The sequence below is a fragment of the Ananas comosus genome, linkage group 18 (assembly GCF_001540865.1).
Source record: "Ananas comosus cultivar F153 linkage group 18, ASM154086v1, whole genome shotgun sequence".
NCBI lineage: Eukaryota > Viridiplantae > Streptophyta > Magnoliopsida > Poales > Bromeliaceae > Ananas > Ananas comosus.
Genome location: NC_033638.1, coordinates 71,949 through 97,524, shown reverse-complemented (window position 1 = coordinate 97,524; position 25,576 = coordinate 71,949). Strand labels below are relative to the sequence as shown.

The 25,576-nt window shown below is 35.5% G+C and overlaps 1 protein-coding gene across 2 annotated transcripts; it reads right to left on the bottom strand.

The window, feature by feature from the left end:
* LOC109724523 (tRNA 2'-phosphotransferase 1-like) lies at positions 59 to 25,576 on the bottom strand. 2 transcript variants are annotated; one of them, XM_020253383.1, is made up of 10 exons: positions 25,259 to 25,576; positions 22,948 to 23,265; positions 21,714 to 21,821; positions 21,312 to 21,459; positions 8,026 to 8,115; positions 5,136 to 5,190; positions 4,945 to 5,067; positions 1,114 to 1,170; positions 670 to 957; positions 59 to 574 (listed from the first exon to the last, which is right to left on the bottom strand). In XM_020253383.1, the coding sequence occupies exons 2-9, from the start codon at positions 23,169 to 23,171 to the stop codon at positions 827 to 829; spliced, it is 936 nt and encodes a 311-aa protein (XP_020108972.1). In that variant the 5' UTR covers positions 23,172 to 23,265; positions 25,259 to 25,576; the 3' UTR covers positions 59 to 574; positions 670 to 826. The 2 variants fall into 2 exon arrangements, with proteins under 2 accessions (XP_020108972.1, XP_020108973.1); XM_020253384.1 differs by lacking the exon at positions 22,948 to 23,265 and having other exon boundaries at positions 25,259 to 25,562.

Here is a 25,576-nt window from a genome sequence, read left to right as displayed (position 1 = left end):
AACTCGTTGTTAATCATCCTCAATTTTAAAATTTACTTGCAAGAGTTTTCATATGATATTGTAGCTTCCTAAGTGATAAATAGTTTGATTGATCAAACAGCACAAATTGATAATCAAAAGTAATTGATGTCCATATAATAATACACTAAAATAATTTAGATTACTTCCCTAGGTATTTGTAAAAGAAAGGTAATTTGTACAAATCGCTCTCTATAATGTCTATTTTGTTGCTTCAATATACACCATTCCATCAAAAATCCCTGCTAACTTGGATGGAATTGTCATGTCAGCACTAATAAATATCCAATTAGGACAAATGGATATCCAACAGCAATTTCCATCCAGTATTAATGGTTCAGGCAGCAATTTCCATGTGTATTATCAGTTCAGCAGCGAACAGGCTTTTTGATGGAAGAGAATTGTGTGGAACAACAAATAGACTTTAGGAGCCCAATCACATACTTAAATGATTGGATGCCAAAGTTAAACTTGAGTAAAGGTTGGAGAGGAATGGCGCACATTGCCCTACAACAAATGCTCCCCGCTGAGATGCTGGTAAACAAATGTAGTTTCTCTACAAAACAAAATATAATATAATATAAAAAACAATTTCTTCTTGCAAAGCTTGTTCAAATTTTTCTTTGTATGTTTGGTAAAGGATTATCATACCTTTCCAGAGATAACTTGCAATGCTCAACTTGCAATGCTCAAGAAGTGACATGTCTAGCAAATTTTTTTTTTTTAAAAAAAAAACAGAGAGAGAGAGAGAGAGAGAGAGAGAGAGAGAGAGAGAGAGAGAGAGCAAATGCTAAGGAACTTGATCATCCTATCTTTCAAAAGGTACTAATTCTCTTCTTGGCCAAGTTTCGATCTTCTCAAAGTATTTGACAGGCACAATACCATCAAAACCCTCAGTCAAAATCACCTTGTTGTCAGAAATGTAGAGCTGCATTCCATCTAAGAAAAGAATTCTTTGCTAGTATCATATATAAATAAATATATATATATATATATATATATATATATATATATAGCTAAAATGAAAAAGATAAAAGAAGTTGAAATCAGTAAACGGTTACATGGAAGGTGAGAAATATAACGTTTAGAGAATACCTTGTAATGCCTTTCTAACATCCAAATAGATTAAGATGTTGACATCCTTACGCATGCCTAACACAAAAAAAGCAATCTTGGTTGTAAAAGATCATAAATGGTGCCAAAGCGGAGAAGACGGGTATGAGGTCACATTAAGAGAATCACACCAACTAATTATAAGAAAATACTGTTCAAAGAAATAAAATCATTCTGAGCAGCTATTTTCAAGGTAAAGATTAAATCAACAACTCCTTAAGTTGACAGTATTGCAGCCCAAATATGAAGTGGCTAAGGGGGTGTTTGGTTGTACATAAAATCGTGAAAAATAGTTTTCTGTGGAAAGAAAATTTTTGGTGGAAAAGAAGTTGTGTGTTTTGTAGTGTTTGGTTTGTAGGGAAAAAAAAGGTAGTTTTCCATCAACATTGTTTGGTTGAAAGGAAAAAAAATCACATTTGTCTGGATCGGTGGAAAAAATTAATGAAAAAATTTTGCGCAGCTTGAGTTTTCGTTTCCTACTGAAACTCAGCAGAAAATGAAAACACTCCATTTTTCTCAAATATGTAAGAGTAGTTTTCCAAAAAAAAAAAATTATAGCTAAACAAACAGACGAAAAATAAATTTTCAAGCCGAAAAGTAATTTTCGGTGCATTTACTGCCAACCAAACACACTTTAAGTCAAGGAAGTAACTTTAAGGGGGCTGTTGTTTTGACAAATAAACCCAAAAAAATTGACTCATTAACTTAATAGGAATTGTTAGACGTTCCGAACGTACAAGACCAACCTAATAGGAATTGTAAGATGTTCCAAACATACAAGAACAAAAAAACTAAACAAAGCAAAGAAAAGGTTTCCGTGACAACACCTAGTGGAGATTGAAAAATTAACAGATGCCAATAAAATACACATAAAGAAAACTAGGAATAAACATTCTTCGAATCAGAGTTAGAATTTCACTCTTCTATATTTAATTAAACAGTTTAATTTAGATTAAGCTGACTATTGTTGAAATAGGGTAGTTGGATTATCTTTGTATGGTTGATCTGTGATAGTTAACAGAATTGAGAATTCCCCAAGTTAAATGACATTTTTGCAGTTAAGAGGATCTATAGTAGGTCTACGAGACAATTTGTATGCAGGTTATGACTATGATATTGTGATTCTGGTTTAAGGGCTTACTCTTTGCTTCTCCTGTTAGTTGGAGTAGACATCTCTCTTCCCTATTGTCGTGTTCTTATCTTCTCCTTTTCCTCAGCTTCTACTTTCTAGCTATTTCTCTCTCTACCACCATGCTTCTCAGCACCATACCAAACGCAGCCCATCTACTTCTACTTCTCCACAGTCCACACAAACCGAGAGAATCAAAATGAATGGGCAGCAGTGACCCAGGCAAAAGCTACCGACATAGCGAGCTTTACATGCAGGAATGCTTATGTGCACCTCAATCATAACATTATCGCCTTGTACGGAAGAAACAAATATTCCTCTTTTTATCTCTGTTCTTCTCTCAAAAATCCCATGGAAGTTCCTTTCTTCAATTTCTAAACACTTCCCATCCTCAATCCTACATATTACCGCTCCTTCCCATTATTATTACGTTTTACTGCTTCCTTCCCCAAGATCCACTTAAGCCCAATAGCCTATTTTCTTAGTTCACTAATTTCCTATTTCCAAGCAGAGGTCAAGAGGCTACCAACTACCTTGTAACTGTTCTACAATTTTGTTCCTTCAATTTCTCAATAATCTATGCCAAATCTTCTTCTGAGACCTAGGATACATAACTATCAGACCATTGCCATCGTGGCTCTAGTTTTCATTTCACTCAGCTCACAATGCGGATTGTATGGCAACCAAGAGGGTCGATTTGTATGTGTTAGGATATATTTAATATGTTATGAAATATTTAGTATTGTATATTACTGTCCATACTCCATAGATAGTGTAAGGGTTATGTGATATAATTCATGAGACGGTTTGCTTTGTATACTTGCATCATGTACTATTTATATTTATTTATGAAACCCCAGAGGGTCAAGCTCTTTTGCTCTTCTTTCATGGTATCAAAGCTTGCTCCGAAGGCACAAATACATACGACACATTCTTGTCCTCTGCTAACAATGGGAGATGGAGAACGATCTCGAGACCTTACATGCATAGACAGCTACATTCACTTTCTAATATCTTATTTGTGAGACTCTTGTGGTTTGATAACTCTTGCCATCAAAAAGTAACAAGCTTTTTAAAATATAACACAGCGACAATAAACACTATTTAACATAACAAAGCCATGAGATGTGCTTTAATGATACCAAGGAATGTTCAAGTACTAGTCCAAAACTATGCCTATCTAGTTGAAAGGTAACGAAAATGTCGCAAGCATGTCTCCAATAGATTAGAGAAAGTTCATAAAGTACCATTGAATCAATGCAGAAAGACAACATGCACTAACCAATTTCCAGAAATTTGCTGAAATTAGATTTGTGTAATTGAAAGTTTGGCAACAAAGAGGACCCCTCAAGCATAAGCGAGCAATTCAGAAAAATTTAAAAGCTCAAAGGCCATATTGGTAACAAAGAAAATGTACAACCATAAAGCAAGAAATTAGGAAGGTTCTTTTTAATAAATTATAATAAAACATGCATGAGATGGTTAATAATGAACTCAATAAGTCCATCCAATTTAGAAGATAATGTATCAGCATATACTACAGAAGTGGAAAGACAAGGAAACGAAGGAATGTTGGATGACAGTAGCATAGAAACCTTACGTGACCTCCAGCAGCAAATATACTTCAAAGATTAAACTTGTTTCATTATTTTGTCAGATAAAGAACTACATATGCTATCTTCTTGTTTTCTGTTAGTATCAGAGCTTGTCCTACATATCTCCCAATTGGACAATTATTTTATTTATCTGTTAGTATCAGAGCTAGTCCTACATATCTCCTATTTGGACATTACTTCTTGAAAGTAGTAACAATTTCTTTACAAGCTAATAATTGTTTAATTTTTCTCTTTGTTCCACCTGCTTCATACTCGTCATCAAGATAGCTTCCCAAAAAAAATAAATAAATAAAAAAGTTATCATTGAGATGGTGATTTTTTAGCATTTATGGCAACAGCGAGAATGTCAAGCTGAGAAATGTACTCAAGTGCCTTAACCAAAATTACACGAAATCATGCTCTGTTAATTTCGCCATTTCTTCACATACTTTACTTTTAATAATTTGTCCTTTCTTCACATATTTTACTTTTAGGGATAATTGCCTATATACCTCTCGTACGTTTGAAAATATCCGATTTATCCCTACTTTTTTTTTTCTTTCTAAAATACCCCTCATATGTTCCACTGTTATTGCAAAATACCCCCGCAGTTATCTCCTGTTAAGTTAACTTGGGTTAAACGTGAGTTAAACATCTACCACAGTTTAAAAATTTTAAAATGCCAATTTTGCCCTTAACTTAAGGGCAAATAAGAAATGTTGGTGACGGTAGAGGGGTATATTGGAAAAGACCAAAAGTCAAAATACTTTTTGTGCCCTTGACTTGAAGGGCAAATAAGAAAGTCAGTGATGGTGGAAGGGTATATTTGAAAGGGCAAAATAGTAATTTTGCAGAGTTAACAGAGTTAATTAACAGATTTTAATTCTAGGAGTATATTAGAAATAGGTTGGAACGTAAAGAGGGTATTTTCAATATTAGCCTTTTAAGAGGGGTAAATCGAAAAATCGGAAACTTTTCAGGGATATATAAGCAATTGCCCCTTACTTTTAATGATTACAAGCAAGTGGTTATAGTATACTATTATAAAAAAGAAGTCTTGCAACTGAGATTTTGTAAAGAAAAGCTTACCACTAATTACTTTCTCATCTGTGGGCAAGGCACTTGAGAAATGTACATGTAACCTTGTCATACGCTTCAGTCCAGATTGCAAGATCGACTCCAAATTTCTCTTGTACGTTCCATGCACACAAACTAATATACACAAAAATTAGGACTACAAAAAGAAAATAAAAAAAACCTAAACTGGTCAACAATCTTACCTTGGACTTCATCAGCTGACAGGATGGGCTTCAACAGGCTTTCAGAGGTAACAGTCTGAAAGAGATTCATTGAATCCTTCTTTAGCTCAAATCGAGAACAAGCATCACAAATGCGAAAATACTAGTGACATAAATCCAAGATAATGAGTCAAGCAAAACATAAATTCCTAAATCTGTGGTCTCCAAAAAGGCCCAGGAGAGTTAGCTGCATGAGTGTTTAGTTCAGTAAACATGCAATCAATCTTGAGTTCATAAATATAACACACGTGTACTAGACTTGATGATTAATTAGGTATAATAGATAGTAAGCATCTCCTTAAAATTGAACATCAACATATTTATTACTAAACCAACTGAATTAAAGTGCAAGTCATAATCTACGACAGTAATGTTGAGCAGAACCCATCAAGTCAACCTACTTTAACCTTGCAAACTCACCATAGCACGTAGTCTCAATGAGGTTTCTAACATAGAATGGGGTATTAAATAATTCCAACCAATGCTTCTACGTGTAAGACCCCACTCTCCCCTCCTCTATTAACTTCTTAAATGAGATTGACATGATTCCATAGTTCATTTTCTCATCTTTTAAGTGACAAAAAAGTTTGAGATTAGTAACTGATCAAAACAAGCAGCAGCACCTATGCCAGCAACACATGGCATGTTCACCCCTTACTGAAATATTGTCATATCGTGACACAAAAAATTATCAGCTTTCTATTTATCACATCCAACCTTGCATGTTTCCCATCTTAGCACCTTCAATCTTATATGTTCTGGTTTCATGTTTATCCTATGACAAAGGATATGGGAAGATGAAGATACTTAATATAGAAAATTTGCAAGCCCTCAAGAACCTTGTACTGTCAAAACTTGCCCCTAAAACAAGATTAAAATGTTCAAGGACCTAGGAGGTGGGCTCCTTACCTATCAACTATCCTCTCCAAAGGCTCATCTCTCATTTGGAGTTGAATTATTTAGGAATGGTGCAATTCTCTACAGGCTGATATGATGTTTATAATAGATCCTAATTATTTGCTAAATACTGATTATGAAATGTATAGCTCTTCACATGAATTAACCTTAATTTGCTGGAAAAGGCCCAAGCCCTTAGACAGTTTACTTTCCTCTTCTTCCAAGTTACAATTTAATGTTAAACTATTTGCCTTCCTCAGCATTATTCGATAATTGTGAATTTGTTCTTTACCCCAAATTTAGATATCCTCTAATTATTGCGCTCTACTCTTGGTTTGCCACCAATTGCAACATCAACATGGTTTTGCCCATAGATGAGATAATGATTTTCTATGTGGTAGTTTCTATGTACTTTCTTTTCATAATAATGAGGTTTCTCTTAGTGATAAAATTACAATTTCTTGATTACGTACTTCCTAGTTTCCTAATATCATGTTGCACAACCAACTCTTACCTTCTATTAAATTATGTGAATAGCTGCGCTATTTTCAGATACTTCAATGTTTTACTTCACTATTAACATAGCTAAAGGCTCATTTCATTTTTGACCTTTACAGATTTGTCTCAAAGACGAACTTTCAGATAATATTTCTGCAATTTCTGATGTAATAATTCAACAGACCTGTCTTGCTTTGTTAACGTTTTCTCGTTCCACACATTCAAAATTTTTCGCTGCACGTTCGCAATCTTTTTGGTTGATCTTCTAACACCCTTATGCATTTCTATTTTTACTCATTTAACTTGCTTTGTACATATAACTGTTAAATATAACTGTCAAGTAATAATTCTGAATCCTGATACTTGTCTACAACTTTTTGCCTACCATTCACTATGGACTTCCATAGCTTTCCATTACACGTTACTTCTGTTAACCGTAACTTTGGAATCTAACATCTACGCCCATAAAATCTCTTATCAAATTCCATGCGAGCCGCAAAACTCTAGTCCAATGTTCTGATTAAATAATTTATTGGAAATGGCACTAATTTTAAGTCTGAAGTTTCAATCTCAAACTCTTGCCATCTATATCACAAGTAATGTACAAACAGAAAGACTTCTATATAGCACAACCACAGGGAGAATCCAGAAATTAAGTAATGCTTCTGTTCTCAGTTTTATTTACACTAAAATATTGTGATTGAATGGGCCGGAGGATTGGAGATTGCTTGCAATCTATGCACCTAAGCTTTTGTTTGACAACAAAAACCGAAACTTAGCAGTAACTTTTTTCCACATTTTTGTTTTATTTAATGATGCAGTTTTACATCTAGCTGGGCTGCACTGCAAACTAACCAACAACAATAAGAACATAAAAGCCCATCTGCCGGCACATTCAATCACATATAATTTAAAATAACAAAAAAAAGCATAGTAAATAAAGGCCTAAATAAGTATTTAAGGCATCATTCATGCACAATAATAACTTAGACTACATGAACTTTATGTAGCAGAATTGAATACAGAGGGGAAGATTGATGAATTTCTCAAGTCCAAGATTGATGAATTTCTCAAGTCCACGGCTAGATACAATAATATCCTAAAAGGTGAGCTGTATAAGCAAACTTATGGGATATCTATACCTAGCTGAAATTCATAACATGTACGTTGATTTCCTGGACATTTAAAAAAAAAAAAAATGAAATCATTAAGTTATTGTGCGCATAAAATAAGTTGTTTGTTTTTCTCTACTGAACATATTAGTCATTGTTGAATATTTTTTTACCTATCGAATGTATCTATCATGAGTAAATTTACAAAATTCAAGAAATGAAAGTCCCATTTTACTGGCTAATTAGAATAAAATAAAGCACACGTCAAACACTGCGATTGGACATATAACTCTACCACTTTCTACCTGCACAGCAAAATATTCTCTTTTTTTTTCATGAATGTACAAGTAGTATAGATACATCACCTTTACTGTGTGGCCCTGGTTTGCTCGGATCAGCAACTCTCCATCTTCCTCCGATAGACTAAAGCGTTGCTTATTATCCCTCTTCACTGCCTTTATTGTATCACAGAATAGAAAAATATTTAGTTACAATAATGTTTTGAACGTAGAAAACACTTCCAAATACTTGATAAAGTCCTATTATAATAGAATGAAGCACAAATATATAGACAAATATAATAATAGTGGCATGTGTTCTCACCCCATACACAGAATAAAAAAATATTCAGTTAGAATAATGTTTTGAACGTAAAAAACACTTCCAAATACTTGATAAAGTCCTATTATAATAGAATGAAGCATAATCTGATTAATGAGATACAAAAGGTAATAAATTAGAGAAAAATATAAGGGCACAGACCCAGAGGGCAGAATGAAAACTATACATGAGTACCATTCTTGCTACAGAAGATATCAATTATCAAGTACTACATAATTAAATCTACAAATAGAACAAATATAATACATACAGGGAACTAATATCTATAAGAAAATAGAAGTGCAAAGTATTTATAAAACAAAAGGACTACAGACGTTTGAGAGGCCAAAATTTTAGGCAGTCTTTGGCAATGCCAGCAGTAGAAAATGAGAAAACAAGGATAAATACTCAAGCTAGTAGTGAATTGGGGGAAAGAAAAAAAAAAAGATTGTAAGTCAGAAAATCCATTGTGATCTGTTGTTGTTAACACCAACAAAAGGTAAGAGAAAATTTTCAAAGATCAAATAAAAATTTCATGAAATGATCATAGAGTGCACCAGGGTGGAGACAGGATACAATTCAAGTAACTGTGTTAGTAGTATACTTGCATGTTAGACAAACCTAAAGCTATTATTAGTTAGGGTTAATTTCATACGGGTACCTGCAAACATAGTAATTTGCAAATATATTCCTACAAAGTTCAACTTTCATATGTTGCCCCTGCAAAAGTCCTAATATTTTCAAATGTCCCTCTGGTTTGTTACCGTTAAAGCACTGTTTATTTTATAAGTGAAATGATCTTTTTGCCATCACAAATATGTCCCTCCAAAAGTCTCAATTGTTAAGTAAAGCGGGGTAAAAAAGTCAATTCACATTATTCACTAATTAGGGTTAACTATTTTACCTATAGTTAACTAATTTTTTCTAACGGATCCTAACGGCAGGGGCATATTTGCAAACATCAGGACTTTTGTAGGGACAACATATGAAAGTTGAACTTTGTAGAGATATATTTGCAATTCACTATGTTTGCCGAGACCTGTATGATATTAACCCTATTAGTTATATCTTGACATTCGTAAAAGTTGACAGCTTAATGCATTTATAGACTTTCTGCCTAGAGAACACTTGACTACCTTCCTAATAACAGTGGCAATTCCATTTCCTTGTGCAGCAAGGATCTCAAAATTTTAATTCAACTTTACAATCTGTATAAGATCTGTCAATGTATCAAGCAAGAAATAACATGCTACACTATGAAAAGAACTTCAAACTTTTCAATCATTCTGAGCCCGAAGGAACATGACAAAAGGTTGAGCTTTGGAGGCAACAACAAGGCATCTATCAGTTACTGTATCCCACCGACATGTAAAGATCGTGTTCTTCCAGCCTTGAAAACATTAATAACGGTTGATCATGCATTTGGAGCCAATCTCAACTACACATGGTAAGCAATAGCATCTACTTGCAACAGTTGCTATGTCAACTGATAGGTCAACTCAACAAATATAAAACGGAAAATGAGAGATGAGGGAAGAGGAGAAGCAGCAAATGTACACTAGACACATTAAGAAAAGGAAGGTTTATGCTAGTGGCAAATGGTCATCTACCTCCATTTAGCTCTGTTATTTATCTCTTCTTTGGCTTTCTTATTGCTAACTCCACAAGCAATATCATCCATTCCTTAAGGTTGTGTTTGTTTGCAAAATAAAATGGGAATGGTCTATTTTATCCTACTCATTCAACCAAACATTGATTAATTATGGGGGTTTATTTTATCTTGGTCTCAACGGGTTATCCAAGGATAACCCGTTAAGACCAATCCCTCCTCACTAGCAGAAGAGCCCACTTTCGCTGGTTTATACCAAGGGCAAGGGTTGGAAAATACGATGATAGTCCGTCTTCTTCGTTAATGCGTGACACCTACCTTCCTCCTTGCTCAATACTGCTTCGCTGCTTCCCTGCCTCCTCGTGTCGGACGCCTTCTTCCTCCTCTCTACTTCTCTCGACTCCTTCGGCAACGACCATAATGAATGAGTGAGACCTCGTATGAGACGCCTTCATCGGTAAGCCCTCTCTCCTCTTGTTGTCTTCCTCGGTACTCCTCTAGCAGTCTCTCTCAACTACTGCAATGATGAGGAAGATCTCACCCAAGATTCATTCTCATCCCTAACTCCTCTCTCAAACCTTCCGATTTGACTATTAATAATGGCTACCTCCTCTCAACTCCAATTGGGCTTCCAATGCAAGGAATCTCTTTTTTCCTCCTCGCCAACTATACTGTGTTGTCAAGTCGCCCATTAAGTGCGACCAGCAACCTCGCAGGTAAAAGCCATTAAGTTTTCGTGCCCCTTTCCTCTTTAAAGTGAGTGGGATTCGAAGGTAGACTTCTCTTTACAACGTGCTTGAAACCCTATCTCTGTTCCTATTTGTTGCCTTCATTGTACCTGTGTTGGAGTTGAAGTATTCACTGTTGGAATTTTCAGCCTTTTAATAATCTCATCGAGTTATTTGATTATCTCATAATTTTAACATCTTTTGTAGATTTGCCTTTCATAAAATTCGTACTCTGTTTTTCTTTGATATGTATGTTTTCTTAAACTCAAGTGACATTTGAAACCCACAATTTAAGAAATTTGTTAAAAGCTTCGGGGTTCAATATTATTTTTTATATATAATGTTAAGATGTTCGGTTCTATTTGATGTCTTATATCTCTATTGCTATATTTTGTAACAACCCCCCTATAGTCCCTATTCCTACCTTCATCTCATGAAATTTAATATTTTGTTCAACTATTTTTATAGTTTATATTTTTTGAAAACCAAAAACTATAAACTCTTGCATATTTACATATATTTGGGATTTTTTGATGATTTCTTATTTTGTTGAATCTGTCGCCAGTTGGTGAAATTTGTATTATATATCTCTTGTGAACTTTTTAAATGTTATAAGCTTAGGTTTTTTATTTTAAAAGCAATTTTCCACTGTTTTATACCACTTAAAGCAATTTGATAATGTTTTCTGCCTATATTTTTTTTACCTTATTTAGTTATTACATGCACTTGTAGCCGAGGCTAATGTTTATTATTTCATAGTTCATACAACTAGAGCCTATCTTACATACTCATTACTTCACAATCCAACCATGGACAAAAGTATGGTAAGATTTTTAACATAGCTCCAGGTTGGACAAAATGATGAACATAAGAGAACTCACATATATTTGGCCGTCAAGTATGTTGAATTGAAAGAAGCTAGCAACATTCATATCAGAATCTGTTTGGGGGGAAAGTTTTTTAAAAAACAATAATGTAGGGAAGGTATGTTACATATCCACGGCAGGGTGGCATGGTTTTTGTAACTACTGCAGCCATCGTGGAGTCATGTATAACCTTATCCTCTGAGCCACTTAACAAAATAATATATCATATTGCGCCTATACTAAACCAGTGTTATATGTATGCAATAATACACATGATTGATTTGTTTGCTTACTCATCTCAGATGGCCCCTCTAAAAACGTCGCTACAGCCTAATTTGAAAAACAAAGGCTCATTTATTAATGTTTCCTCCGCTGATAGCCGAAGTTTAGATGCCCTGTGCAAGATTCAACGAAAAGCAAGGTAAGATCCTCTAACTGGACAGAAATAATGGACTCTGCAATGTTGAACCTAATGACAGAGGAGCATGCTCTTGGGAATTTTGTCAATGGGAGTTTTACCCCCTTGGCATGGGTTTGAATGGTTCGGGACTTTAATGAGAGGACAAAATTGGGCTTTAACAAAGTTCATTTGCAAAATCGTTTAAAAGTCTTGAAGCGTCAATATTTGATGTATCAAACTTTAACCAACAAGAGTGGAGGGGAATGGATTACACAAAATATTCCAACTGCCGGTGACCTAGTGAATGGGATGCCATTATAGCGAAATGTTTTTTATTCTATTACCATTTATGTTTTTTTGTAAACCAAAATTGCTTTTTTTTAGGTAAACATTTGCATATCATCTATGTTTTTCCATTTATAGGAAAATCCAGTTTACGCTAAGTACTGGGACAAACCATTTCCAGCATATCAATCTATTGAATTATTGACGGGAAAAGATACTGCAACCGGTAGACATGGATTTACTTCTCGAATGAATGTCGAGGATGTTTGTAGCACGTCTTCATCTTCTCCTGCTACGCAACGACTCGACATGGAGAACTTAGGCAAGAATTTGGAGAAAGTTAACGACGCAAATTCAACTACTACTCCGACTCCAATTAAAGTAGTTAGCCACTATGCGGTAGTGCCTCTGGCTGCACTTCGTCAATGAAGAGGCCTTGAGTGTCACTACCAAATCCTACACCAACTTCAAACCATAGATGAAAAGATGACGGATGAACACAAGCAATTTATCAGCTAGTTGAATTGGGAAAAAAAACAGAAATAGCACAAGCTGTAATGGAACGTGAGTTACAAGCTCGGCCAAAAATTCATTCCATAGAGGTGTGTATGGAAAGGCTTAGCAATGTTGCTCACTTGACTCCTGATGGTTTACTTGCTTTATGTGAGGTTCTAAAAGATGAGCGCAGTAGGCCTATTTTATGACATTGACTGATGATCTGTTGTATACTTGTACATGTGAATAAATTGGTAAATCGCCATGCAACAGTTTATGCTGGACAAAGGCCAGTTGCACCATCATCTGCACCTACTGGACCTTTTTTAACAGCAACATCTCCATCCTTTACTCCTGTACCGTCCTTCTTTCCACCAGCAATTGCGGGCTTCCCTCTTGGCACGCCAACCTTTCCTCCAGCAGGGCCTACTGTCCCTTCTAATTTACCCTCCTTTCCACCAGAAAGGCCATCTTTCCCACCAAATTAAGTATGCTTAGATGGGTGAAGAACAATTGCACTTGTTTGCGCACCAGCAATGATGCGCAAAGGAGCAGTAGGCTTGAATGGTTTGGGGGCCAATAGGTAACCTATTGAAGCCACCATTCAGACTTGTGCCATTTATCACCTAAGCCAACACATGATTATTCTGCTTTAGCATGAAATTGTCTCCAACTCTCTTCAAACCTCCAACTATTGGGTTCAATTGATATTACTCCAGATAAGTGACAGCTACATGTTTCATATTACATGATTTCAGAATTTTGTTTTTGTGAACTTGCGGTGAAGTTATTTCGAACTTAATTATTTGGTCCATGATTTACCAAAAAGTTGGCTTTCTCTTCTTTATCACGCTTGCAGTTTTGTCTTCTTATTCTATTATAACCTGTCTCTTTTCATTTATGGCCATCTATAAAAGGTATTACAGTTTAGCAAAGTGAGGATTAATTGGTTCTAGGTGAGTATGTATTACTTCATCTTCTTCTCAACTTGTAATACGCACGTTACTCGCTCCGGCAATGATGCGCAAAGAAGCAGTAGGCTTGAATGGTTTGGAGGGCAATAGGTAACCTATTGCAACCACTGTTCAGACTTGTGCCCTTTATCACCTAAGCCAACACATGATTGTTCTGCTTCAGCATGTATTTGTCTCCAACTCTCTTCAAACCTCCAGCTATTGGGTTCAATTGATATTACTCGAGGTAAGTGGCGGCTACATGTTTCATATTACATGATTTTATAAGTTTGTTTTTGTGAACTTGCAGTGAAGTATTTTTGAACTTAATCATTTCATCCATGATTGACCAAAAAGTTGGCTCTCTCTTCTTTATCACGCTTGCAGTTTTATTTTACAGTGAGGATCACTTGATATTGGTTTCTTTAGTTCACTTTTTGCACCTGCATCTGTGTTTCTTCAGTTGTTGCCATACTTGTGTTCATTGTTGGTTGTACCATTGTATCGGCTTTGTAGCACACAAAACTTCTGCAAATTGCGGAGTTCTGGTGAGAGAATAGTGCTTTATACTATTATGAAGGTTTTGACAGAGTTTGGAGAGCTTAGGAGTGTTTTCGAGGCTCAGTAAGCGCGATAACGGACTCCGAAGATCAAATTCTGCAAAACTGCAGTATTTGTGTTGAGTATTGGTACTGAACATGAGGTACCGGAACTCAGTAGAGTGCCGATTTGGACAGCTCTTAGGTTTTGCAGAACTCGGCTCTGTGTACCGGTACTGAGCCGTATACCGATACTGCATCGGGCTAGTACCGGAACGTAATGGAAAACCAATTTAACCAACGTTCTAGTTTTGCGGGCCTGGGTCCCTAGTACCGGAACTGCCGACTACCGGTACCCCAATTCGTGTACCGGTACTCAATGCTGCAAAGGTAGTTTCGTGCTGTTAGTAATTTCTGAATTTTTTAGGGGCATGGGTGGGATTGTTACAACATATAGTATATCCCTTCATCCTTCTCATTTGCTCACTTTGTGCTGAGCTTAGAGAGAGGAGGAGGTAAGCCCTTACACTCTCTCTATTGGATTTCTTCCTCCCAACTCCTCCATTTCTTGGAATTGATCCTTTTCCTTCAACTTCTTCATAGAAGCTTGCCATTAGACCTTGGAGGGGAGCTCGGGATTGAAGAGAAGAGCTTGCTTGTGGATTAAACTTCAACCCTAGCATCTTGAAGCTTGGTTTGGAGCTTGTTTGAGGTTAGTGATCTTATTACTCTCTCCAATTATGAGTTTTGCAAGAATTTTTAGTAGAAAAACCTAAACTAGGATTTATTTTGGGATTTCTTGATTTTGAGTTTTTGGAGTTGAATTGATGGGTGTAGAATACTCTTTTAGGTTGGATTTGAAGATCCTTCACTTTGATTTGGACCTTGAACAAGTTTTCCTTGATCAAAGTTAATTTTCACCTATTTTCTCCTTGATTTTTGGTGAATTTCGTGATAAGCTTTTTATAAGCTTGTAACCCTTTGAAAATTTTTCTTTAGGTGCTAGAAGTCTAGTAGACAATTTCGATCAGGAAAACGATTAAGTTTCGAAGGGTATCCGATGGGTTTGACCTCATCGAAATGGGTGAACTCCCCCTATGTCTCCTATCTTGCTATAAGACCTAATAGATGATTTTTCATGCTATTCTTGACATCATAAAATTTTTGGATACATGACATATACATGTTACATATGAAAGGGTATCTTCTCTATGTAGTAGAGAACTTGTGACTATAACATGCATAGCAAAATATATGACAATGCATTAAAAATATTAATCTTCTCTTGTTCAAGTATATATATGTATATGCATGTTAAAGATGATTGGTAGTATTATATGAGACACTATATGACTAGTGAAGCAATTGTGTTTGGACTTAAATGGCAATATTTCATATTTGCTATAGTTAAAGAAAAATATGATATTGCATGTTAATGTTTGCAATCTATATGTGCGTATATAGTTGGGCTAGCATCTGCATGTAACACCTTAAGCTCAATTGAATTACTTAATTATGACATAAATGACAAATATATATAATTGCTTAGTTAAATGAGAGGTAATTACTTGCATAATAAATTTCATACTCCATATAGTGGAGGCTTATGAAGCAAGACGCATTCATGACATGAAAAATGAACTTGGTTGACATCCTCATATTCTTTAAACATGACAATAGTAAATTGTTCTCTTACATACTATAGTGAAAATAGTATACATTTGTAACCCGTTAGGATCATGCCATGAGATATAGAACCGTCATTGTTAGGATAAATTAGATATAAACCTTTACATGCTTGAGACATGTTGCATATTGATAGGGACAGACCACCAAGTTGATTGAGAAAGAAACATGACAAATATGTTATAGTACTCGATCTTGAGTCGATGATTGGGATTTCATGTTTTAGACCTGATGATGGAGACTAATTGCCTTGGACATGATGCATATGACCACGCTTGTTTTGCCTTTGTGCTCATTCACACAAGTTTGTGAGGGTCACTCCCTACAAGCCGACACTTCGGAATTAGTCTTTACGACAACATGCTCGCCCATGCGGGATTGGGCGCTGATAAAGTGGATTGCAATGGGAGAGGCCCATTCCTAGAGGAAGAATGTTGACTACCATGAGGCCATTAAGTATAGTACAAGTCGGGACGTTACTATGTGTAAGTCCCTCGCTGATTGGGTAAAAGTCAGGTAAATATAACATTGTACATCACAACTAGCTGATGCATGTATAGTAGATGAATATTCTAGTTGATTATTGCTTTATGACATTGTACATTACAATTAGTTGATGTATATATAGTAGATGGACATTCTAGTTGGTTATTACCTTGTGTCACTATTTGATGCGTTCATAGTAGTTGGACATTTATGTTGATCATTACTTATATTGGTAATCATAATAGTAGTAAATCCATACACATGTTGATTAGTATAGTAGTGTAGCCATACGATGATAATGAAAAATTTTTCTTTAACTATTGCTCATAGCATAAAGATGAACATGCATGTAAACTTGCATATTTATACTTGTACATATAACAGTGAGAGAACTACATTCATATAGTAGACCTTGTCACATAGAAGCGTGACTGCAGTTGAACCATTTCAGTTTAAATTTTACCTAATTGTTTTGTATTTCAGTTACATACTGTTATTGTCTCAGTTGACCTAGTGGTGTATTTCGCCACTCTCAGCGGTTTACCTACTGGAAACTATTGTTTAATAGTTCTCACCCCCATTGATTGCTTGTTTTCGTTTCAGAGCCTTTCACTGCGGGAGATGATAAGGATCGTGGCAAGAGGTTAGCGACTAGCTAGAGCCTCCTCGATGTTGCTATAGATGGTCCCATTGACATCTTTCTTTTGGTTTACTTTGAAAGATGTACAATTGTCTTTAGTTTAGAGATCTCCTAGTACTCGAGATGCATCTTTTGTTCAAATTTATTGTATATCTTGTGATTGTGTATTTGTATTAGACTTGTTTATTTGGTAGAATTATGTACTTTGATCACCGCGTTTAGGATTTATTTCTACTTCTTACTATAGTTATTGTAGACGCCTAGTATGCACTGGGGGTGCTAGGTGTACACGGGTCTGTGCACGAGCCGGGTGGGCTTCCGTTGGAGCCCGGGCGTGACAAGCTTCTTATTCCTATGTTACCTGAATCTTTTGATTCTTGGCCATCTATAAAAGGTATACAACTTTACCAAATTGAGGATTAATTGGTTGAAGTTACTATGTATAATTTTGCTTCTTCTCGACTTGTAATCTGTGCGTTACTCGCTCCAGCAATGATGAGCAAAAGAGCAGCAGGCGTGAACGGTTGGGGGGCAATACGAAACCTGTTGCAGCCACCATTCATACTTGTGCTCTTTAAGACCTAAGCCAACACATGAATGAGCTGGTTCCAAAGTGAATGAAACTCGAGGTGAGGATAGCTACAAGTTGCAAATTTTGTGATATGCTGAAATCTTCTGTTGCAGATGCAGTACAATTATTCCAAAACCAATGAACTAGTCCATGATTTACAATAGCTTGCCTTTTCTGCTATGTCAAGATTGCATATTTTATATTTCCCATTGCAGTTTAGTACTTGATATTCATATCTTCACCTTAATTCTTCGACCGACCATTGTGTAATTTAAAATCTTTTGGGTGATTTTCAATTGCTGGTTGGGTTGTATTGTAGTTGTGGCTTCTATTTGTTGACTGGACATGGTTTGGTTGTATTGTAGTTATTACCATGCTTGTGTTTTAATTTTCAGTGAGGAATTAAAGTTAATTAATCATTCAACTGGTCACTTCTATCATGCTTTGGTACTATTTCATATGCTTTTTAAAGTGACTGCTTTGGTGATTTTCACATCTTCATTACAATTCTTGCAACTGCAGCAAGCTACTTCATTTTGCTTGCAACTTGTAGCTTTCTCAAACTGGCAATGATGAGCAATCAAACATATGCGTGAATGGTAGGGGGGCAGTACATGTGGTATTGCAGCCACCATGCACATGTGTGACTTCATTCCGTCCTGAGCCAACACATGTCGATAGCTATATAGTTTACTTATAACTTCTCTACAGCTCATTTACCAACCTGTATCTATGTTACAATTCTTGCCATATTTGAAGTTCTTAAGCTAATGTTATTGAGCATCAGAGTGTTGTGCTTCATCCTTTCGGTGATGATGATATGCAGGGCTCTAGATACACATGGTAGGGAGGCATGGATAAAAACCACTGTATACTCTTTTGCGTTACTACCTAAGCCAATAGATATCAACAAAAACTATTATTGGGTTATAAAAGATTCATTTTATCCAAATGCAGTCATGGTTGGAGCAATCAATCGGCGAGTTTTTTCATCTACACTCGTTGCAGATCTCATGGCATTCTTAGACGAGGAAGAAGACTACTGGAAAGAAGCGCATGCCTTGCTTATCAAAGGGGGGGACTTTTCACTCCACGACACAATTTATAAGCAGCCTTGTCGAACTCGGCCGTTCACAGGCCATCAGCTAATTCATGACATATTGACTGGACATCCTGATAGAGGTTATCAACATTTCAGGATGACCACCACTATGTTCATAAGGCTTCGCGATGAATTGGCTGGGAGGGGTTTTATACAAAACACTAGGCATTTAACTGCTTGGTATATTTCTATTCAAAATAGGTTATAGCGGGGCCAATAGAGTTTTGACAGATTCTTTTCAACATTCAAGAGAAACGATTAGTAGGCATTAAAATGTACTCGCGGAGTGGTTGAGCTTAGACATGACTACATCCAACTCCCACTATCTAATATGGGAGTAGATCCTAGAATTAAAGATAATTCAATATTTCATCCATTCAAGGCAACTATTTTAGTATTTGTTAAAACTTCGTGGAAACAAAATTTTTAATTTTTGGAGTTATGCAATATTTGATGCTAACTATTTTATTTAACTATTGATTTCAGAATGCAACTGGTGCAGTTAATGGAACACACTTACCGGTGGTTGTACGGAAGACTAAGCAACCAAGATATCGGTGTCGCAAAGGATTTACTTCTCAAAACATGATGGCAGCATGTTCATTCGACCATCAGTTTTTATTTGTGTGCGCCGGTTGGGAGGGTTCTGCGGCTAATATAAGGGTATTGTGATGGTGTTGCGAGAGTGGTGGTTTCACAGTACTGGAAGGTAACTAACGATTTGCAAGTTAATGTGTGATATAGCTTTTATTGTTCTAATTTTCATAAAGCTTTGTATTGGTATAAGAAAATTTTATCTAGTCAATTCAGGATATGCGAACACTGATTGGTTCCTTGCGTCGTTTCAAGGGGAGCGATATCAGTTAAGCCAATTCGATGTAAACGCAGAAGCCCGAAGGCAACGAGGACCTCGCGATTTATATAATCATCATCACGCTCAATTGCGAAATGTAGTTGAGAAAGCCTTTGGGATCCTGAAGAGGCAGTTCAAGATGCTCCGACAAGCAACACCCTTTTCCTACAAAGTGCAGTGTCGCATTGCCCTTGCATCTTGTGTCATACACAATTTCATCAAGAGGCACCAAGAGACCGACCGATACTTCAACATGCAACTGGACCCATTGCCCACGGACAACCAAGTTGATGAATCGTCACCTACTGTTGGCCCAGACGAGTCTCGACGAGGTGACACCCTTCGCACCATGATCACAGAAGTTTGGAACAACAGATAAGAGGCAATAATGGACATGATGCGTTTAAATTTTACGTGAACATGCTTTTGTTCTACTTGTATGAACTTATTTCTCTTCTCGAAATTTGCAACTTAATTTGTGCTGTTAGTGAAACATTTGTAACTGGAGGATGCTTATCTTTGGTTTTCTTACTTACATTCGTGAGTTGCTCACAGATATTTCAATTTAAAAACTTTGTTTAAGTTAAATGTTGAGTTACATAGTTGTAGAGCTTAAATATGATGTTTGTTCTTCATGCTTTCTTGCGATCTGCAGGTATATTACAATTTATACTTAGCATTGTGGTTTGTTATAATGTTAAGTTATACGTAATTAAAAAGTTTCTTGTAGATTTTGAGCACTTTGGTATAATTAAATAGTGAATTAATTTGCTAAAGTTCGTTAGTTTAATTATGTACTCTTCAGATGTTGTCACTGTACTCTTCAGATGTTGTCACTACCAGAATTAAATCGAAAGTAAAATTGTGTATCAAACGTTCTATTATTGTAAATGTCCACAGCTACTTGATTTTGTATTATTAAGCATATATATGGAAGGATGCTAAGGGCAAAATTGGTATTTTAAAAAATGTAACCACCACTTTTTCTCACTATTCTAGGCTATTCCAACAAATTAACCAAACACACTTTCAGCTATTCTAAAGAACAATAGTTTTACAAACCAAACACAATTTTTCTTATATTCCTAACTATCCCGGAATAGCAGCCTATCACAGGAATTAAATAATTTATCCCCTAATTCATTATCCCTGAACGAAACGCAGCCTAAGGGTCTTTAAATACATGCAGAAAAAGTGCTCGAGTCAATTATGCTATAAGTCATTATTAATGTTGTTCCACCAGATTATTCAGTTCAGACTCTAGCCTCGTGCCTCACTATATTTTGGTATCCTTATCCAAGAGAAAACAATAGAGTACTAATGGATAAGACAATCACAATACATCTTATATGCAAAAAATACCAAAATTTGCATCATTTATGTTCACATTCAGCAGAAAACTACAACATCATAAGATTTGACTTTAAAAAAAAACACAATTAATGAAAAGGAGATGACATGTAGACAGTGGCGTAGTCTATATGTTAGAGCCGTTATTCAATGCAATAAAGAAGATCTAGAATTCACTCACATAAATATACAAATAAAATTAGGATATACAAGCTTTTAAATTTTCTACGTAGAGACTACGCAACCTAATCCAAATATATCACATATCAAAAATTAAGGTGAAAAATTACTAAGCCAATTTATGTGGCCTAAGGTTACCAAAGTATGAAAAATTACTAAGCCAATTTATTCAGTTTGCAACTGGATAGAGAGGTCTCTTAGATCAGACCACCGGTGTTTCACTTAACGCAAAAGTAGTATTCATACTCAAAAATTATAGCTAACCAAGGATTTACAAAAAGCGAATAAAAGAGGCGTCACCAGCTCACCTTCTTGATTTCTTCAACTGTGTGGGATCTCAATGGAACTTTGGCATAAGTTGTCATGTTCAGTTTCAATAAATCACGAACTCGAACATAACCATCACTTCTCATATCTAGGTTCAGCTCAGAGGCCATATGGCGCAAGATCCTCGTCCTAACACAATTCAAATCACAGATAGCAATAAATCAAAATCGTTAAATTTTTGTTGCCCACATACCAAATTTGTAGAAGTTAATGGAGAACAATTTCTGCTATAAAAAAACATAATTCTCAGCAAAACCGAAAATCAAGTTCTAACCAAAACTCGACCACATACATATACATGGAACACATAGAATAGTAGTAATGATAAGAAATATGATATCATCTGTCACAATTCGAAAACTAAGAAGAGATGAAGAGATTACAGAAGCCGGCCAAGAGCATCAATCCTCTCGCTTTCTGCATCACCGCCACTTCCTCCCCCACGATTCCTATCTTCCCTCATGCCGGACTCCCTTCCCCTTCCCCTCCCGCTATAAATAAAACAAGGAGTTGAAGGGCAGATAAGAAATTGTTAGTAAAAAAATTCAAAATTATAATTATTATTTTCTTTAATATTATTTGTAATTTATTATTATTTTAATCAATCTAAGATTTTAATGCGGACGGTTCAGCTTGCGCTTTGTGCGCACCGGCTCCGTGCGCGCTCCACTCCGCGCACGTTCACGCGCTTTACGTGCAACCATTTCTGATAGAACATTGGAAGCAACGTTCTAATTACATCATAGTCACTGTATATATATTAATGTCCAAATGGAGCTTTCTAGTCAGTGTGAATGCATACATGACAGAGAGATAATTTCAAGAAATAGTTTTAATTCTCTTTTTACTATCTTCATTCACTTGAATTTTTTTTTTATCGTCGGGTGTTGAAAGAATTTCCGTCAACTTCCTTCATAATCGTGCTCATAGAAGGAGGAATTCCGGTCGTACCTTGGGACGGTATTTTCGATTAATACCGCACGTATGGACGGGAATACATCTTAGAACAGTGCCTCGCACGCTTCCGGATAATTAAATCTTTTATTTGGATATTAGTATTTATCTGTAAGTTTAATTTTATCGTTATCACAAAATTAGTTAGATTTTAATTACGATCGGATTTTCAGTGCGCTTTTTCCCTAACAGAAATCATGGTAAATAAAACAAAGCTCCATTACCAATTTGATAGTAAACAGTTCAGCACGGAGAGTAAAGCTAGAACACTCCTAGAAGTAAACAGGATCATTTACTTCCATGTTGTTACAGGCGGCAGAGCATCCTACTCAAAGGTCAACACCGTTAAACATGAAGTAAACATGATTTATATGAAGTTAAAATAACTTAAAAGAGTCGATTGTCTATTCGGATGCCCCACCGCAAGGAACGGCGTGAAAGTGAACAGCATCCTTTATTTTGAGAAGTATACTAGCTTTAGCTTCAGCGCCAGTACCATATTACTCAAAAGTGGCCTCTAAAAACTTACTCTATCGGAGGACATTGTATGCAATAATTTTTATATATTCCACGAAAGGATTGATCGAATAGAATAGAATCAGATAGAAAACGCCTCCGAGTATATTTAACAAGCCTTATTCTTCATTGAGTAGGAGAGATTACCTTCTTCGGGAGGAATAGGAGGCGGAGGCCGAAGCAGAAGAGAAGGGTTTGGAATGGAAAGAAGAAGAGGAAGAGGAAGATTCCATGTGGAGGAGGAGAAAAAAATGACGGGAAAGCGGCGAAAGCAATCGGGATCGGGAAGACAGCAGAGTAGAAGCGGAGGAAGGGGATTGGCGGTGACAGAGGACGCGAAGGGCGAGGGTCGCCCGCGACGCCGCGCACATCTGGGGGGCGGAGCCAGATTAGCATCCGTGTAATGGGCTCAGCAGTCAGCACTCATGGTCATGGGCGGATAAGAGTCCGGCTCAGCCGACAGGCCTGCAAATGTTCAATCTTGATGGTTCATCAGTTATCACCAGATAAATCGGTTTGGCCATCACCATTTTTTTTTTCCAAATAATAAAAAAAAAGGTAACACTCTTAATCTTCAAAATATGAGACGCATGACATTTTGATTCTCAAATTTTAACTTCTTGTAATTTTTTACTCAAACTATTTAAATTGTTACAATCAAATCTCACGATTCAATTTTATTGGTTAAATATTAAAAAATTATTAATCTAAAAATGATATAATATCTTAATCATTTCACATCTCAGTTATAATATTCCTATAGGGTTAATTACACTAGTAATCCCCAACTTTCGCACCAATTTTCACTTAAAACTCCAACCTTTATTTTTTACAATTGAGTCTCTAATCTTTTAATTTTATTACAATTACGTCCCAACCGTTAAAAAATTGTTAAAATTAACGAAATCGCCACGTTAGCGTCTATTTGGCAACCTTTTGCATGTCAATTTAGGTCTCTAAACTTTGCACATTTTTTATTTTAGTCCCTAAAAATAAAAATTCAAAATTTTAAATTTAAATTCAAAAATAATATTAAAATTAAAATTTTAAACTAATGAGAAATTAGAATTTTGAATTCGAATTTAAAACTGAATTAAAATTTTGAATTGAAATTCAAATTTTAAATTTAAATTTTTAATTGAAACTAAATTTTGAATTCAAACTTAAAATTTTAATTTTGATTTTGATATTTCAATTTACATTTAAAATGAAAGTTTTGAAACCAAAATTTAAATTTAAAATCTAAATTTAAATTTAAAATCATATTCAAAATTTTGATTTTGAATTTTAAATTTGAATTCAAAATTTAAATTTTAATTTAAGATTTGATTTCAATTCCAAATTTGAATTTAAACTTCAAATTCAAATTCACATTTTGAATTTGAAATTTCAAATCGAANTAAATTTAAAATCATATTCAAAATTTTAATTTTAAATTTTAAATTTGAATTCAAAATTTAAATTTGAATTTAAGATTTGATTTCAATTCTAAATTTGAATTTAAACTTCGAATTCAAATTCATATTTTGAATTTGAAATTTCAAATCGGAGTTTGAAATTAAATTAAAATTTAGAATTCCAAATGTGAATTTGAATTTAAAATAAAATACAAAATTGAAATTTGAATTCCAATTTAAATTTGGATCCAAAATCAAAATTTAAATCTTAAATTTATTTTTTAAAAAAATTTATAAATTTAATGGGCTAATTATACCATTGGTGTTCAACCTTTGTACCGTTTTTTAATTTGGTCCCGAATTTTTTTTTTTACAATCCACTGACACAGCACCACCATGGCGCTGACATGGCGCCTCCATGACACTGACAGGATACTGACGTGGTATTTTTCGTCAATTTTAACAACTATCTAACGATTGAAACTTAATTGAAATGAAATCAAGAGATTAGAGACTTGATTGCAAAAAAAAAAGAGATTAGGGACCAAATTAAAAAACAGTGTAAAAGTTAGGGACCATTGGTGTAATTAACCCTATTTCTTTATCCATTTGTCAATGTACATATGAGTAAGTGAAGAATAAATCTTAACCCAACTATTTAGCCCAGAAGCCCAAATGACTCATGAGCCCAAATGGCTTCAACATAACCCAATAAAATAGGTCCAACAAAATATGTGCAATTTTGCACATAACTCCCTCACGAGGAGGGACACCACAACATGAGCATCCATTTACTTTGCTTCCAAATTAAAGCTGTTAGGCACTTTGTATACATAAGACACATCGATGCTTCTACTCATCCCTACAACAAATGCACTTATATTTGAGGCTCATTATTTGGTACAGGGAGCAGAGTAATTTAGGCGTCTTTGTTGATTGCTTTGGTGCATGCTTATCCGCAAAATTGGGATCTTTGCAGGAGAATAGTGATAGTATATACTGCAGCAACTATACTGTAGTTCAATGGAAATGGCAAGAATTGGACCTCTATGAAAACTTACCAGATTAACGAATCCGCAGGCTAGGACGGACACCAAAAGTATCGGATGCAGTCTAAAGCCCTCTTGGTTACCAGAGATTCAACGCCCAATATTCATACAACAGCAGTCATATAAGCAGAGGGAGACTGTAAGGCCTGCAAATAAACAGAATAGTAATTAGTAGAAAGGGGTGGAAAATGAGGTAGCTTACTAAGTAGAAATAATTGTTGACAGCAAGAGGTGGAGCGGAGTGGTCGAAAGGAGGGTTCCGGCGAGCCGACAGAGATGAACCGAGAAAGGGAATTAGGGCATACTTGGAGTGGAGAGGAGGTGGAGATC

Excerpts from the sequence above, each read along its gene's own strand:
- LOC109724523 (XM_020253383.1), bottom strand. The coding sequence starts at position 23,171 with ATGTGCGCGGCGTCGCGGGCGACCCTCGCCCTTCGCGTCCTCTGTCAC. Across the intron at positions 21,460-21,713 it reads GATGCTCTTGGCCGGCTTCT|GACGAGGATCTTGCGCCATA; the intron begins GTAATCTCTTCA and ends GAATTGTGTTAG. Across the intron at positions 1,171-4,944 it reads AGATGAGAAAGTAATTAGTG|GCATGCGTAAGGATGTCAAC; the intron begins GTAAGCTTTTCT and ends TTTTTGTGTTAG.